The sequence below is a fragment of the Microcaecilia unicolor genome, chromosome 6, assembly GCF_901765095.1.
Source record: "Microcaecilia unicolor chromosome 6, aMicUni1.1, whole genome shotgun sequence".
Lineage (NCBI taxonomy): Eukaryota > Metazoa > Chordata > Amphibia > Gymnophiona > Siphonopidae > Microcaecilia > Microcaecilia unicolor.
This window is the reverse complement of record NC_044036.1, coordinates 307,974,486-307,992,819: the sequence shown is the minus strand read 5'-3', so window position 1 is coordinate 307,992,819 and position 18,334 is coordinate 307,974,486. Positions and strand designations below refer to the sequence as shown.

At 44.8% G+C, this 18,334-nt stretch overlaps 1 protein-coding gene across 3 annotated transcripts in view; it reads right to left on the bottom strand.

Annotated features, from left to right (window-relative positions):
* The window catches only part of PIK3R6 (phosphoinositide-3-kinase regulatory subunit 6), a 156,152-nt gene that overhangs the window by 15,049 nt on the left and 122,769 nt on the right, over positions 1-18,334 (bottom strand). For 2 of the 3 annotated variants that reach the window (XM_030208107.1, XM_030208108.1), the window contains 4 exons: positions 12,567-12,657; positions 7,483-7,553; positions 5,667-5,779; positions 3,399-4,786 (listed from right to left, as the gene is read on the bottom strand). In XM_030208107.1, the coding sequence (XP_030063967.1) occupies positions 4,630-4,786; positions 5,667-5,779; positions 7,483-7,553; positions 12,567-12,657 (432 nt within the window). In that variant the 3' untranslated portion in view covers positions 3,399-4,629. Of the gene's footprint in view, positions 1-3,398; positions 4,787-5,666; positions 5,780-7,482; positions 7,554-12,566; positions 12,658-18,334 lie in introns of those variants that run through there. The other variant, XR_003942632.1, reaches the window with a different exon arrangement.

Sequence of the window (18,334 nt, the reverse complement as noted above, 5' to 3'; positions counted from 1 at the left end):
AGAGGTGGGAAAATGTGGGGTACAAATGCATGAGCTGAATTTGTGCATTGCCTGCATTGATGTAGTCTAGGACGTGCACTACTTGTTGGTTCTTTAGGAAAAATATGAACGGTTTACCCTTTTTTTTCCCCCTTCTTTCTTTCCAATCCAAAGGATTGTTAACATTTGTGTGGGTAAAAATAATCTTATGAAAACTTTAAAGGAACAGGACCCAACTTGGCATGTGTAAAATATGGGTAAAAAAACCCCAATGAGTATGACACTGGGTTTGATTAGATCATGGATTCCAGAGACCCCCCCCCAAAAAAAAAAAAAAAAATGGCCCAATGTATTGCTGTGGACAACGGATTTCCAGCTTCTGTAGAAAGCTACCAATAATGAAACATAACAGTTGGGGAATTCCTTCTTATAAAATGCCTATCCATGTTCTCTACCCTCCCAAGCTGCAAATTTAGAATCTGGGATAATGGTCAGAACCTGTACACAGCAGGCATTTTCTTATTTGAGGTATATATTTTGCTTTTTTGGGTACAAGAATCGCTCCAGGGGTCAGTATTTTTGAGTGGATTTGTTTTGCACATACTGTGACAAGAGGCAGATTTAGTGTTAGTGCTTGGCTTGATACTTCGTGCCTATGAGGACTTCCTTCTAGAGCTCATGGGATATAATGGTACTCATTTTCAAAGCACAGACTTACACTTACATAGGGGCTCATTTTCTAAGCACTCAGACATACAAAGTACCATAGTAACCTAGGGTACTGTGTTTAAGTGCTTTGAAAATTAGCCCCATAGTAACTTATGTAATTTTGTTAAGTATATGTGCTTTGAAAATACTCCTCATAGTAACCTATGTAACTTTGTAAGTCTGTGTGCTTTGAAAATGAGCCTCAATGTAAACACGCAGCTTATTGAGATGTGCTTGAAAGCTTTTTTTAAACAGGCTTGTGGCGCTCAAGACAACTCCTAATTTTCTACATGTTTTCCTGCTTTGCCCCATTCCACCTAGGACCCTCCATTTCCGTGCCCCCTTTTTTCACCTTGCGTGTAAAATTTAGCGTATATTTCAGATTAAATCTAATTAGTGCCAATAATTTAAGCCAGTGGGTGGTGCTATAATTAGCTCATTATTCAATTAACTTGTATGTGTAAATGTGGGGGGGGGGGGGGGTCACTAGATTACCAGTGATTTGGGCTGATATACAAAAGGGGAAGGGTGATTGGAGCTGTAGGGGGGGGGGGCCTGGGGTTCAGATGGGGGCTTATTAGCATTTCTGTCCGCAGGCAGAGGGTGGCCAACTCTTCTACACTGGCTCAGAGCTGGTGATAATTTTCTTGCATTTTGCTCCCTTCTCTGTGTTGGGGAGGAATAGCTAATAGCTTGCTTTATATTTATTTAAAATGTACTGTGTACTGACTTCTGTTACCACATGAGCTAATTCCCGTGTCCATTTCTGCATTGCTTTCTGGTTAACATGCTTGGCTACCCTCTTTAAGCGCACGCTGCTGCCTGCAGTACAGTGGCGTAGCCAGAAGTCAATTTTTGGGTGGGCCAACAGGTTGGATGGGTGGGCACTAGACAGTGGTGTGCTGGTAAATGTTTAACAGGCTCTCTCCCCGGTTCACCTCTGCGCCCCCCCCCCCCCGTCCACCTGTGCACCTCCCTTCAAAATTGCAGAGCTGGCTATAGCCGGGGAGAGAGCCTGGGGGGTGGAGGAGGTAATGCATTACTCTCTCCAGGAAAAAAAATATTAAATGATCCCAGGTTCCAATCTAATTCATGTTTAATGTGGGATAAAATGCCATAAATAAGTAAATAAATATAAACTTTTAATGTTGAGCACCTGATTCTCAAAGTGGACATGTTCCAATCATTATAATGAAAATAAAATGATTTTTTTTCTATCTTTGCTGTCTGGTGACTTTGTTTTTCTGATCATACTGGCCCAGTATCTGATTCTGCTGCTATCTGTCCTCTTTACTCCGTTTCCAGGGCTTCCTTTCCATTTATTTCTTTACTTTCCGCCTTTCTTCTTCATTTCTTGCTCTGTGACCTCCGCAGACTTGACTGTCCAGTGGATCCAGCTTCTGCCTATTTTCTTCATCCATGTGCAATTTTCTCCTCTCTTCCTTTTCCCTCATCTCATCTCCTTCCTCACTCTTCCCTCCCCTCCATCCATGTCCAGCATTTCTTCTCTCTCCCTTCCCTCTCCTCCATCCATATCCAGCAGCCTCCTCTCTCCTGCCCTTCCCTCCATCCATCCATGTCCAGCAACCCTCCTCTGCCCCCTGCCCTCTCCTCCATCCACCCATGTCCAGCAACCTTCCTTTCTCCTCTTCCCTCCCCTCCATCCACCCATGTCCAGCAACTCTCCTCTCCCCTCCATTCATCCCCAGCAATTCTCTTCTCTCCCCTGCCCCTATCCATCCATCCCCAGCAATTCTGTTCTTGCCCCTGTCCCCTCCATCCATCCATTCCCAGCAATTCTCCTCTCTCCCCTGCCCCCCACCTCCATCCATCCATCCATCCCCAGCAATTCTCCTCTCCCCTGCCCCCCACCTCCATCCATCCCCAGCAATTCTTCTCTCCCCTGCCCCCCACCTCCATCCATCCCCAGCAATTCTCCTCTCTCCCCTGCCCCCCACCTCCATCCATCCATCCCCAGCAATTCTCCTCTCTCTCCTGCCCCCCACCTCCATCCATCCATCCATCATCCTCAGCAATTCTCCTCTCTCCCCTGACCCCCACCTCCATCCATCCCCAGAAATTCTCCTCTCTCCCTTGCCCCCCACCTCCATCCATCATCCCCAGCAATTCTCCTCTCTCCCCTGCCCCCCCACCTCCATCCCCAGCAATTCTCTCTCCCCTGACCCCCACCTCCATCCATCCATCCCGTGACTCTCCTCTCTCCCCTCCCCTCCCATCCCATCCATGTGTCCAGCGATTCTCCTTCACCCCCATGCATCCTTCCCTCCCATTCCACCTGCCCGCCCTCTCTCTGACGGCAGCGCTTCCCAGACGCTGCCTCCGCCGCCACGATCTACCTCCTCCCTCTGTCTCACTCTCAACAGCAGCGGTAGCGATTCAAACACGCTACCTCCTGCTTCTAACCCGGAAGCGTCTCCTCTGCTTTCGGGTTAGAAAGCAGGAGGCAGCGTGTTTGAATCACGACACTACCGCTGCTGTTGAGTGAGACAGAGGGAGGAGGTAGATCGTGGCGGCGGAGGCAGCGTCTGGGAAGCGCTGCCGTCAGAGAGAAGGAGGCAGATGCAGGATCAGCGCTGCCTGCTCCCTGCGCTCCGCTGCTGGGTGGGCCTGAACCCAAACTGGGTGGGCCTAGGCCCATCCAGGCCCACCCGTGGCTACGCCCCTGCTGCAGTAGCTTTCTGCATCAGCCCAGCTGTGGCCCAAGCTTTTGCTTCAGCCTATCCAACTGCATATGAGTAATAACAGCTGTACTCAGCTTCTTCTCTTCTTTGTCCATAATTCTGGGCTCATTGCTTTAAGACTATACATGCATTCTTGAAATGTTATAAATGTAAAACATGTTATTTTGATGACAAGTTCATGATGGGGAAAAAAAATCATTATTATTTATTACTAGATAGATAATTTTTAGAGCAGGGTGATCTTCATATGCCATCCACATATTTCCAGAGGCAGAGCTTTTTTGGATCACAATCTGTAGTAGCAATTGTTTCTGGTTCAATGAAGTTTAGTTGTTGATCATTGTTCAACAAACCTGTGCTAAAGAACATATCCAAATGGAGCTGTACCTCATAATGGATCTGAGGCAAAGGTCATCTGCTCTTTAACAGTGACTGTATACATTCATTAGGAGGAAAGAGAAATGCAATAACATGGGTTGGTTAAGTTTGAATTTGCTTAAAAGGAGAAGCAACTGCGGGGCTTACATGATACGTGCAGATGTCAGAGAAACTTCAGAAGAGCAGCACTATTCAAAATAGGAATACAGGTACTAACAAAAGCTTGAAAGGAAGAGGAACATGTTGGCTCAGCAGACAGTTGAAACCCAGTGCACTAAGATAGTGATATTCCCTGATAATCCTGGTAGTTCCAAGTTTTCAGAGTCCACCTAAGGAATATGCATGAGACATCTGCATGTATATTACTTCCAGTGTATGCAAATCTCTCTCAACATACACATTGGAGGTATCTTGCAAACTGAAATTGCTCTTGAGAACTGGAAATGAATACCACTGCATGAAAGCGTTTCTCTCTTGTATCAATGAGGAAAAACATGTTTCACATTTTGCATTTGAAACCTGACAGTAGAAAAATGAATGGGATTCTGATGAGTGATTTTACTGTGTTTTAAGGAATTCTTAAGGATTATAAACAGAACTATTGGATGTCCTAATAGTGCATTTATAGTTTGACCAGGCTGTCAAACACGTAAACATACATACACTTATGTACATGTAGCAGTCAGGTGGTTTTTGCAATAATTCAAAGACAAGGTTTTGACTCCGTCTTAAGATCTGATTTGGCTCCATGGAACAGACAATATTGCATACTGGGAGCTGTGATATGAACCCAGGCTAAACAGTTCTTAGTGTGTTATATTTTTAGTCTTAAGTGACCCCAGGTAGAGTTTCTTTTCCTACATCATTGAATGATTCCTGCAAATGTGTTGATTGGTAAAAACAAGGATTTGGACATATATTTGGTTAGCCCAACATCTTCCTGCACACCTGGGCTGAGTTGCATGACTTTGATCTTCTGCATGCAGTAGTTGGGTTCAAGGCAAGGGAACACCTCCATTCTGAAAGAGAACAGAAGGCCTTTTTAGTTCCTGCTTGTACAGAATGTACTATATATTACAAATACTCTTCTGTATCCAGATAGCTATATAATATTTCCACTCTGTAAAGCCAGTGGAAGTCACTATCTGTGTATTAGTGCTGAGTAAACACTGCAGCTGTGGTTTAAAAAAGTGCTGACCATGGTGTTTGAATATTGATCTGTATTCTTAGTACCTATTTTTATGCATTTGTATGTGAGGATGATTTTATAAATGCCTATTTGAGCATAAAATGCTGTTATACATGCTCAAATCACTTACAAAATTACCTCTTCAGATCATAATTCTCAAAGTTATTTCCTTACACAAAATAAGTAGATGTATGCTATTTTACCTACAGGGCCCTAAGTTTTAATCGTTGAGGTATCAAATTATCCTGCAAGTGGCCACTTGATGCAGGGGTCCTTTTACTAAGGTGTGCTGAAAAATAGCCTGTGTGTTTTCAGCGTGCCAGAAATAAATGCCTTTTTAACATTTTTTCTGAAAATGGACATGCGGCAAAATAAAAATTGGGGTGTGGCCATTTTGGGGTCTGAGTCTTTACCCCCTGCCATTGACATAGCGGTAAGGTCTCGCACGTTAACCAGGCAGTAATGACCTATGCGTGCCAAATGCCACTTGGCACACATAGTGGATACGCGCCAGAAAACAAAAATTATTTTTCGGAGACGCGTATTGGACTCACACCAAAAATGAGATTACCGCAAGAGCCACATGGTATCCGGGTGGTAACTCCAAACTGGCGTGCGTAGATGCTTATGCGGCTTAGTAAAAGGGCTCCTAAGATAATACTGCTCTATGAGGGGCTGAAGAAAATATGTGGCTAAAAGTGCAATCTCACCTGATGACACTATTATACACCCTTCGGGAATCTTTATCCAGGCAGACGGTGAAGGTTTTATGCTCCAGGCTGTTGATTTTAATGTTGGAGGTTCTGATCATTCTGGTGTCAGTCTGGAACGAGCAATTATATAGGGTTTCTTATCCACACTGAATGCAAAGGTTGTGCACTAGTTAATACTTTTTTTTTTAATGTTCATTCAAAATGATTTGAAGAATGTGTTATTACAGTGAAACCTCGGTTTTTGTCGATAATCCGTCCCGAAAACAATAAACGAAATCTGAAACAGACGAAAACCGAGGCAATTAACGATGATGCCCAAAATCGGGAGAAGGATGTACATCTTCCGATACAAATTGGGAGATGGACGTCCTTTTTTGACGAAATCCGAGGCAACTGACAAAAACCGAGACAAATTTTCTGTCGAAAAAAAATCAACGAAATCCGAAACCGACGAAAACCAACGTCAACAAAAACCGAGGTTTCACTGTATTTAGCCACACTGATGTAATGGGAAAAAAGTATCAAATGTACAAAATAATAAAATAAATGATAGCTACTAGAATCAGAATGGATTAAAATGTGAGGAAGAATGAAGGATAGAATATATATATATATATATATATATATATATATATATATATAGAGGATGTAGCACATCACAGAACTGGTGAAAGAAAATGGATATTCAGTGAGATACTCCTGTAGTCTTGACGTTGCTGAGTGCATCTGGCTTAAAGATGACTGAAAATCATTAGCCAGTATCTCAGGCATCCTCTGTCTCGTTTCCCGAGTGCCAATTTGCACCTTTTTTGAAAGCATGGAGATTGGAGCCAGCATAAGCAGGGGCAATCTTAAAATGGCTGCTGACACGTCCTGGTGGCCATTTTGAGGTTGGAACCAGCATAAGCTGGAGTGAGTGGACATTGCTCCTGCTTATGCTGGTTCTAATCTCAAAATGGTAGCCGGGTACTCTCGTGAGTCTTCCGCTGGAAGTCCCAGCAGCCGTTTTGGCTGAGGAACCGGTGAAGGCAAGAGTGTCTGGGGAAAGAGGCCAGTAGACTACCAGGACATTTTTATAAGGGTGGGTGGGGGCAGAGAGTGACTGTGGGGTGGGTTTCAGTGCTGAATCTGAAAGGGAAACAGAAATTCAGTTGGTCTCTACCCCAGTAATGAGCAAACTCCTTCATTGTATCCACGGAAGGATAATTTGTGTTGAGTTTAACATTCTAATCAGTTTGAATAATGATCTTATATGCATGTACTGATCGTGAGCATGAGGTTTCTATCAGCAAACCAAACCACCACGAGGGTGGAGGTACACAAATTCCTACGAAAAGTAAAGTCTGAGGAAAGTGGGGAGTAGGAGTAGGCTCTTCAACAACACCAATAGGCGACGTGGGTGAGGAACAGTCTCTCTTATTACAAACAATGGTAATAAAACAAGCATACAAACAAAAATTTTTACCTCTAGATTTTATAGTTTTGTTTGTATGCTTGTTTTATTACCATTGTTTGGTTTTATTTCATAGACTCCTGAAGAAGGCACTTTTTGTGCCGAAACACGGCTGTATCGAGTCGAGTGTATATTTATAAAGAGATTGTTCCTCATCCATGTCGCCTACTGGTGTTGTTGAAGAGCCTACTCCTCCTACTCTCCCCTTTCCTCATGAGGTTTCTATACCACTAAGCCTGGAATTAGCTAAAGCACAGCTATAGTATGGCAGTTTGTAGCCTCACACACACAACCTGAAGAAAGATAAGTCTCACTCCTTTACAGAGGAGTAGGTGAAACATTACCAATGCAAGGACTTACGGAAAATGATCTTCCTGACAAGTTGGTCGTTTTTGTGACTTCAGTAATGCTTACATTCAGGCACACGAGGTCTGCAACAAGGAACATAAGAGGACATGGTCACAACCAACCACTGGCATGGAGGGAGAGAGAGCACAGGAAGTGCACGTGTCCTGCCCGACAGGAAACCTCAGTTGTCTTTGTTGAAATGGTCCCCATAAGAGCAAAACAATTTATATCCTCTGGTAGAAAATAGTCTTAAAATGTTACTGTATTTGTCCTCCAAATATGGAAAACTATTTGAGACCTGCATTCTCCCTTGATTCTATTCTACCAAAAGTGTGCTGATGAAAGGGATTCACCATACCAAGCGCTTTGAAGCCCCAGCACATGCCCCTGTCCAAAATGCAACTCTATTTCTTATTCAGTTCATTTCTCTCTGTAGCTTGCACAGCAATACATGGTGTTGTACATCCCACAGACAGCACCTTAATATATCCAGCTTTCAAGAGTCACTTACCCAGACTAAAAAGGCAGCACACATTATTCCCCGGCTTCTATAAAGTTGCATGCCCAAATTTTTGACTATCATGCAAATTTGGGCTTGCAGGTTACAGAATAGTACCAGTTTTGTATTGTTAAGGGGTCCTTTTACTAAGTTGCAGCAAAAACGGCCTCTGGTAGTGTGGGCACGTGTTTTTGGTGCTCTCTGGGCTGTCTGGGAAAAAGGCCTTTTTTGTTAATGGGCCAGGAAAAGGGCCTGTGGTAAAATTGAAACCAGCGTGTGCCTATTTACGGCCTGAGACCTTAATGCCACCCATTGATCTAGTAGTAATGGCTCACGCGCCACATGTGCAGTGACTGGTTGGCATGTGGCAACCTCTGATTAATTCTGGAAATACCGTGTGCAGTAGGAAATTTAAAAAAAAATCTAAATTTGTCCTGGCAGCACGGGTGCATGCCAAATCCAAAATTACCGCCAGGAGGTAGTCTCATTTTGGCATGTGCTGTGCCAATCCCAATCCCAGGGCAAGCAGTGGGTTCATGTCTCTCTCAATAGCAGACTATGAACTTTTCCTCCAGGAATATGTCCAAACCTTTTCTAAACCCAGATATGCTAACCACAGTTACCACATCCTCCAGCAACAAGTTCCAGAGCTTAACTATTCTTTGAGTGAAAAAAATATTTCCTCCTATTTGTTTTAAAAGTATTTCCATGTAACTTCATAGTCTTTGTATTTTTTGAACGAGTAAAAGATCAGTTTACTTTCACCCATTCTACATCACTTAGGATTTTGTGAACCTCCATCATATCCCCCCCTCAGCCGTCTCTCTTCCAAGCCGAAGAGCCCTAACTTCTTTAGCCTTTCCTCATATGAGAGGATTTCCATCCCTTTTATTATTTTGGTCATTGTTCTTTGAACCTTTTCTAATTCCACTATATCTTTGAAATATGGTGACCAGAACTGAACACAAAACTCTAGGTGAGATTGCACCATGGAACAATACAGAGGCATTATAGTAATCTCAGTCTTATTTACCATCCCTTTCCTAATAATTCCTAATAATTCAATAACAGAATCAATACACAACTTATCGCCTAATATTTAGCTGGAATAGTCGGCATTATTTTTAAAATGTTGGCCACTGTGGATAAAATAAATCTGTATATTCAGTACCAATAGCCGGTGAGTGGCTGGTGCTACATATCCAGATACAACAGGCACTGACCCTGCTATCAAGAAAATAGTGATAGCCCATACCTGAATATGGGCTGGGCAAAATTAAGATACCTGTTTGCTGCCCTAACAGTACAGATAATTATCTGGTTAGCAGACTGAACATCGCTGCTTACTCAGATGCCTCCAGGCAGGGGCATAGCCAGATGTTCATCTTGGGGGGTCCCAAAGGGGGACTGAGGGGGCTGGGTATTCTCTCCCCCCTTCCCCTTGTGCCTCCTCCCCCCCAACCACCTCTATGTTAAAATATACCTTTGATGGCGGGGATGCCAAGCCCCACCAGCAGAAGATATCACCTGTGTGAGTCCCGCCTGTGGGGCCAGAGCGGCAGTTGGTGGCACACTTCAGCTGCCGACCTTGGCACTCCCGCGCATCCTTAGCGTGTGCAACAGAGCTGGCATTAGTGGCCAAAGTGCGCCTGCTGATTTAAAGTGCTGCTCAGACAACACAGGACTTGTGCAGGCGATATCTTTGGCTTGCGGGGATTGGCATCCCTGCCAGCCATTAAAACAGAGTGCCACTGCCTCTGGGAGCTACCCTCGCACTATCTGGATAGTGGCAGCATGGTCTACGATGTTTCAGTGGCGTTATCTAGGTGCTGATACCCATATATGTGATTTACAGCCAGATGCACTAACTCCACGGAAAGAGCCCTTCCCTTACCGAATCAGTAAAAAAACGGGCATGCATGAAGGAAATCGCATGCAAATAAGCTGCTCGCTGTTAGCTCATTTGCACGTGATTTCCTTCCTAAGGAGGGGAAGTCAGTCGGCCAGCTGAGGATGCGCAGAGCTCTGTGCATGCCAAAGATGGCTTCATACACGCAGACAAGCTGCGTGTATAATAGCTGTCAATAAATTGCTGGGCATTTTGTGCAGCAGAGGGAGAGAGCAGGACCCTAGAAAGAGAGAAGTGGGGATCAGGACGTGCGAGGACGCCCAAATCAAAACTATTTGGACATCCCTTTCGATTATGCCCCCCCCTCAGGTCCCTCTTAGCCAATCACAGCGTGTTTAGCTGACACCAGTGACAGCTAAACGCGCTGTGATTGGCTGAGAGAGACCTGGAAGGGCATAATCGAAAGGGACGGCCAAATAGTTTTGATTTGGATGTCCTCGCACGTCCCGATTCCCGAATCTTTCTGGCGGTGGTCATTTCGGACACCTTAGTCATAAGAAAAACACGTCCAAGAGAAGGACACGCATCACAAAATCTGAAGAAAAAAAACGTCCAAGTGCTCGTCAGGGACATCCTTTTTTTTTTTTTTTTTGAGTGAAGGACGTCCAAGTGTTAGGCACTTGAAAGGACGTCCCTGACGAGCACTTGGACGGTTTTTTTCTTCCGATTTTTGCGATGGGCGTCCTCCTCTGCATGGGTCCCCCGCTCACAGCAGCCCCAACGAGAGGTGCAGACCTCCCGTTAGGTTTTCCAAGGTGCATGGGGTCGTAAAACGGCTGTGCATCTGCCTTGCATGCACATTATAATACTAATTAGCTCATTATAATAACTTTTAGATCATTTGCATTCCGTTTTCCTTAGCTGCTACTGTGACAGGAAAATGGCTCGGAGAATCCTTTTGTGCATGTCTTGTTTTACTACTTGCTCGCTAGACTGGCTAGAACTGGTTTAAAAACCACGTTGCTGGCTCATTAAGTTTAGCGCATCTTGGCCCTCAGAGTCTTGTCTTCTCACTTGTGCACATGACTCTTACCAAGCTGCTAAAGTCTTAAGTGCAAAACTTCCTGAAAACTTCTGGGGAAGACTGATCTGAAATCCAAACGGCTTCTTCCCTTTCAATATCTGATGTGGCCCATGTGGTAACCCTGAGAGTAATTTTCAGCTGCCATTTTCTCCAGGTAAGTTGGTTGTCTGAAATACTCCAAGTCCATACCCTACTAAAAATATGCACTGGAACCAATGTGCACACTTGTAGCTGGATTTTCAAAAGCACGCTTGTAAATTTTCATGAAAATGTTGCAAGCATTAAAAAAAGCAGGTGTAGCGGTGTGACTGTGTAGTTTAGTGGGGTAATTTTCAAAAGGAATCTATGTATATACTTTCCTTTTAAAAACTGTTGCAAGTCTTGCACCTACCTAGTGTGACCAAGTTAAGCAACCTGCTAGAAAATTACCCTCTACATCGGGGTCAGGGGCAATGGGACATCTTTTTGGTTGGGTTTGCTAAGCTTGCCGCTACCCCCCCCCCCCAAAAAAAAAAAAATCTCCAACCCCACCCCAAGCTCTATAGTTGCTGATGTTGTGTTGGGCAAAATATTGGTGGGGCCATGGCAACTATGGCTCACTCCATTCCGCTGCCTGTAATAGGGATGGTTATAAAACTCCCCAAAATGTGTCTCATAAACCGGACCTATTTGGAGCAAATGAGAAGAGTTTATATAAAACTAGTAAAAAAGGCCCATTTCTGAGACAAATGAAATGGGCACTAGCAAGGTTTTCCTCGGAGTGTGTATGTTTGAGAGAGTGTGTGTGAGAGTGACTGTGAGAGAGAGAGACAGAGTGAATGTGCGAGTGTGTGTGTGTGTGTGACAGAGTGAGGCTGTCTGTGTGACAGTTTGTGTGTGAGAATGAGAGTGTGTGTGTGAGTAAGAATTAGAGTGTGCGGCAGGGGCCCCCCCTCAGTTTCCCGCTCTCCTTCCCCCTCCCTCCCCCCTTCCTTCCCCTCTCCCTCCCCTTTCTCCTCCCTCCCAGCTTCAGGGTCGTGGCCCCCTCCCTCCCTCCCCCCACATTCAGGGTCCCTCCCTCCCACTCCCACGTTCAGGCTGGCTGGCTTGCTCCCTCCCTCCCTCCCACCTGCCTGCCTTTGTTTGTGGTCTGCTGCTTTTTGCAAAAGCTCACACTGGTCTGTCCATGAGGGTGAGAAGAGAAAGACTCAGGTAGGGAGAGAGAAGGAGCCCTTCTTGCTTTTACAGTAGCCAGGAAGTGTGTTTTGGATGAGCAATGCGAATCGTTGAGTGTCAGTGCTCCGCCCTCGACGTCATCGCGTTGTGACGCGAGGGCGGGGAGATGGTAGTCCTCCTTTCTTGGTCGTTCGCATAGGTTCGCGATGCATCTGACGTCACTTTCCTCGCGTAGCAATGGGTGGGCGATGCGATTCGTTGAGTGTCAGTGCTCCGCCCTCGACGTCATCACGTTGTGACGCGAGGGCGGGGCAGACACTCATGGAGGAACAGCGATCTACACAACTACAAATTTAGAACGTTTGGAGACTTGAGGCTTCATTAGAACGTTGGAGGTGCGTTTTATATAGAGAGAAGTCCAGCTCTAGGTGATCTTGCATAAAAAAGGAGGGGGGGGGGGGCGGGCATGAAGGACAGGCCTGTTTACAAGGTTGAAGATGATCCCTTACCCTCAGTTTCATCAGTGGGAATAGCTTTCATCAGCAGCCTTGAGGAGTGCAGTAGTGTATTCACTTCCTTCTCTCTGCTGCTCAGTGAAGTCTGCAGAAATAGTTTTCCTTTATTACATTTCATGACCACAGACAGGAGGAGAAAACACTTCTGAAGAATTATAAACTCTGGTTAATAAACATCATCAAGCTACTTCCTAGAAATGATTTATACGTTACACTGATGTAGGAATAACATACAGGGATCTAAACATCCAGCAGGCTCATTGTATTCCTCTGTAATAGGTTGGTGGCACCTTAAATGTTTATTGAGGCATAAGGTTTTGAAGAAAGGAGTCCACTTCAGTGGAGTAGGTGGGTATATATGAATATATGTTACAAGCTGCTGTGTTAAAGATCTGGATTTTATAGAATAGAATTCTCAGGTTCTAATACGCTATTTCCTGTCATGTTTTCTAGTATATGCACCTGTTTTTACAGTTTCTTACTAGTGAATTTTAGTGAAGAATGACTAAAGATTACCATTTTTTAAATATATATAAAAGACTTAAAGGGGACCCTGCTAGGGTGTCCAATATATGTAAATCTGCCTCATGCATTTTTATTATAAATATCTTGAAAACCTGGCTAGCTCGGTGTGCCTCCCGTGCAGGGTTGGGCAATACTGATCTATGCACAAGGACTCTGCAGGGTCTCCAATATATGTAAACTAGCCGTTAAGCCCGTTAAAACGGGCGAGATTTCCAGCAACCCTCCTCGCCGCCGCTCCCTCCCCCCTCCATGCCGGGCCCCTTGCACTGACCTGACAACGCCTCTCACCTCTGTGTGAAAGCGCTGCAGGCAGCAGCAGATTGCTCTGCTGCTGCCAGCAGCGCTTCCACACGGAGATGAGAGGCGCTGTCAGGTCAGTGCAGGGGGCCCAATACGGAGGGGGGTGGGAGCAGCGTCGGGGATGGGGGGAGGGTGGAGGTTGGTGCGCGCGATGTTCGTTTTCAGGCAGCAGCGGCAGCGTCCGACAGTCCGACTCCGTTTCCCTCTCTGTTCCGCCCTCTGACATCATCACGTCTTGACGCGAGGGCGGGACAGAGAGGGAAGTCTCTACTGCGCATTTGCAGGTGAGTCGGTCACTTGCCATTTATATGTTTGATCTTTCTTATGCATATTCATTATAGATATCCTAAAAACCTGTGCCAACAGGAAAGGTTGGGAAATACTGATCTATGGCCACTGTGATAAGGCTGCCAATTGTGATGGTGCTTCTTAGTGTTTTGAACATTGGCTCAGTTGGAACTGGAGTATGACCACCACCTTGCTGCTTAGTAAATTTTAGTGTGAGAACCAGCAAAACAAACCAAACTAGACTGCACTCTTCATGTACTATCAAACAGATAAAAACAAGATTGAGATGCAGGTAATGGATAATAATGAGTAAGAGAACAGCATACATCTTGAACTTCCCTATCTAGGCTGGTGCACTAGTAAACCCTGGTGTGGCTAACCGACTAAGCAATCAATACCTAATAGTGTCAGGGAGCATAGAAATACTACCATCTATAGTGCTCTGCAATGGCAGAAGGATATAAATCCATTTATGCTCAAAAATAAGTTCTGCCTACCTGTAATCTAGGAAGTAGTCCCATCATAACGAGGCCGATATTCACACCGCAGGAGTTAGACTGGCTAACTCCTGCAGTCGGTGCTAAAACCGGATATTCAATGCCGGGACGTTTCCAGCAACTGGCATTGAATATTCGGTTTATTTTTGGCCAGTTTAAAGATGACCGGCTAAGTTGATATTCAGACTTAGCCAGTTATCTTTAAACTGGCCAAAAATATACCATGTTTTCATGTGGCCAAATATGGCCATGAAACCGGCTTTTAAAATTAGTGGATAGCCAGTTATATCGGCCAATATAACCGACTATCTGCTAGGCGCTACCCGGGGATATTCAGCAGGGGGAGCCGGTTATCCCCTACTGAATTTCACTGGTCAGCAGCTGTTCTGGCCAGATAATAGGGCTGAATATCAGGGGGAATGTATATTGGACTGCTGAATAGCTCTGTGGTTCCCAAACCTGGTCCTGGAGGCACCCCAGCAAGCCTGGTATTCAGGAGATCCACAATGAATATTCATGAGAGAGATTTGCATACAGTGGAGGCAGTGCATGCAAATCTCTCTCATGGATATTCATTGTGGATATCCTGAAAACCTGACTGGCTGGGGTGCCTCCTGGACCAGGATTGGGAACCATATTTCATAGGCAAAAGGCAGTAAATTCATTGCAGAGAAACCAAACAAAACAGGCTGAATATTTAAAATAATTTAAACATCCAGGAGAGGTTCCTGGCCATTTAAATTACCTGTCCAGGGCTAACCGAACATATTCAATGGCACATAACCAGGTAGCGCTGCTGAAAATGTATGGTTAGTGCCCAAGGGGGTGTTTTGGAGGTGGAGTCAGCACTCAGTCGGTTAAACATATAAATAGGACTGCAGAAAACATAGTCCTATCTTTATGTGGTTCACCGTAGCCAGTTAAATGCTGAATATTGTATTGAGGGGTCTTTTACTAAGCTGCAGTATAAAGTGTCCTTAGCATGACCTTATGCAGGTTTTTCCCATGCGCTAAGGCCATTTTTATTGCAGCTTGAAAATGGTCAAATTTCTACTTTTCCAATAAATTGCCATGCGCTAATGCTGCATTAGCATGCAACCATTAAAAAAATTAGCTTAGTCAGAGGCTCCCGAGGATACCCCTAATCAAGCTTGATTTGCAAGGGAGGGAAGGGGAAGGTGGGGGAGGAGGGGGGAATAGATTGGGGACAAGGAGGGGAGGAGGTAAGGAGGTATTATTGTTAAAGGTTGTATTAAATTTTGTAAGTTGAGACATTATGATGCCTATAACATTTTGTTGTATCATAAATTGATCAAACGGAAGACAAACGGTGCCTATATTTGTCAGCAAGTAATGTTAGGCAAAATATTATAATATTATCGCAAGCTGAGTGTAAAACGTTTGATACGATTCCAATGTAAGGACATATTATAAACATGATTTGACAGGGATGAGGTCTCTCAAAATCGGGCTATAAGAAACAAGGCCCTTTGAGATATTATTCTGTAATGCAACAGGCTTTATGTACTATGTTCCTCCTCCATGCTTTGATGTTAACTGTTTTTATAAATGAAAAATTTAATAAACATATTTAAACTAAAAAAATTAGCTTGTTTGCACTTACTGGATACCTGTTTTGGTGGTGGTAAGGGCTCACACTGCGATAATCAGCATGCAGTAACATAGATGCACTGATGCCCACTCTGCCCCCCTGACATGCCCCCTCTGTGCTAAAACATAAATTATATTTTAGCACATGGTTTGCAGGTGCAGATCCAAGAATTACCGAAGGATACCTGAGCATGTCCTATGGCCCCACGGTAAGCCATTTTAAGTTGCAGTAAGTGCGTGATAGTGCTTAACGCAGCTTAGTAAAAGGACCCCTTAACTGACTATGGTTTCACTGACCTTGTATTCCTGGAAATTCAATGCTGGAGCCCGGACATGGTCCAGAGTTGAGTATCTGGCGATCATGCCAGTGGTGGCCAGCAAAATGCTGATTGAGGGCCCAGCATGTTTTTCTAACAAATTGTGTGAATTATGGTGCAACTTACATTTTTTTTGTAATGTTAATGTTTTTTGTATGCTTTCCACCTTATAATCGAAAGAGAAAAACGCCTAGATTTCGATCCAAATCGGGAGATAGACGTTTATCTCACAAAAACGAATAAATCGGTATAATCGAAAGCCAATTTTGGACGTTTTCAACTGCACTCCGTCGCGGATGCGGACAAAGTTGATGGGGGCGTGTCAGAGGTGTGGCGAAGGTGGAACTGGGGCGTGGTTATCGGCCGAGGAGAGATGTACGCGTTAGGGCGATAATCGAAAAAATTAAGACGTTTTTAGCGAACATTTAGGACAGTTTTGTTGGACCCTTTTTTCACACGAACAGGTCCCAAAAAAGTGCTCTAAATGACCAGATGACCATCGGAGGGAATCGGGGATGACCTCCCCTGACTCCCCCAGTGGTCACTAACCCCCTCCCACCACAAAAAAATGATGTTTCACAACTTTTTATTTTCACCATCAAATGTCATACCCACCTCCCTGGCAGCAGTATGCAGGTCCCTGGAGCAGTTGTTAGGGGGTGCAGTGGACTTCAGGCAGGTGGACCCAGGCCCATCCCCCCCTACCTGTTACCATTGTGCTGCTTAATGCTTATTAGTCGTCCAACCCCCCCTCAAACCCACTGTACCCACATGTAGGTGCCCCTCTTCACCCCTTAGGGCTATAATAATGGTGTAGACTTTTGGGCAGTGGGTTTTGAGGGGGATTTGGGGGGGCTCAACACACAAGGGAAGGTTGCTATGCACCTGGGAGCTCTTTTACCTTTTTTTTTTGTTTTTGTAAGTGTCCCCTAGGGTGCCCGGTTGGTGTCCTGGCATGTGAGGGGGACCAGTGCACTATGAATCATGGCCCCTCCCATGAACAAATGCCTTGGATTTATTCGTTTTTGAGCTGGGTGCTTTCATTTTCCATTATCGCTGAAAAACAAAAACGCCCAGCTCACAAATTGTCGAATAAAACATGGACGTCTATTTTTTGCGAAAATACGGTTCGGTCCGCCCCTTCACGGACCCGTTCTTGGAGATAAACGCCCATGGAGATAGACGTTTTCGTTTGATTATGCCCCTCTTTATGTATTTGTGTGTATATATTGTAAATTGCCCTGCTTTTTGTATTGCCAGGACTTGCCTCTGGAATGCCCTTCCGGGTCCACTTCGTTTATGCAGCAATGTGATTCAATTCAGGAGACTGTTAAAAACACAGCTGTTTGCTGAAGCTTTTATGTAGGAACAACTGGTGTTATGATTCTTGAAAAAGAGCAGTATTTGCAGTGGCTGTCTGTGATATCTAGTTTGCTGTATTTGTTGTCAAAGCTGTTTTTATTATGTTTGATTGACTTGTAAATCGCCTAGGTTATAGGCGATATCTACATTTTAAAAATCAATCAGAATCTAAATCAGCCAGAATGAAGCTACTTCCTTCTGCTATTACAGCACAGTATGTATTTATTTATTGTGAACATTTATATCCCACATATTCCCACCAAGGTGGGCTCTATGTGGCGTACAATGCAGGAGAAAGTACATCAGAATAACAGTAGTGCAATGCTGAAGAGAGGGGGGAGAAGAGAAGAGAAAAAAAAAAAAGGTAGAGGAGGAGAGGGAGGGGAAAAAACTGAAGTGGAATGGAAGGCGGAGATGCAAGAGTCAAGCTGCTGAGGAGAATAAAACATAGTAAACATAGTAGATGACGGCAGAAAAAGACCTGCCCGGTCCATCCAGTCTGCCCAAGAAGATAAATTCGTATGTGCTACTTTTTTATTTGTACTGTCCTCTTCAGTGCACAGACCGTATAAGTCTGCCCAGCACTATCCCTGCCTCCCATCACCGGCTCTGGCACAGACCGTATAAGTCTGCCTAGCACTAATTCCGCCTCCCAACCACCAGTCCCAGCACAGACCGTATAAGTCTGCCCAGTACTAGCCCCGCCTCCCAACCACCAGTCCCAGCACAGACGGTATAAGTCTGCCCAGCACTAGCCCCGCCTCCCAACCACCAGCTCTGCCACCACCCATTCTAGGCTAAGCTCCTGAGGATCCCTTCCTTCTGCACAGGATTCCTTTATGTTTATCCCACGCATGTTTGA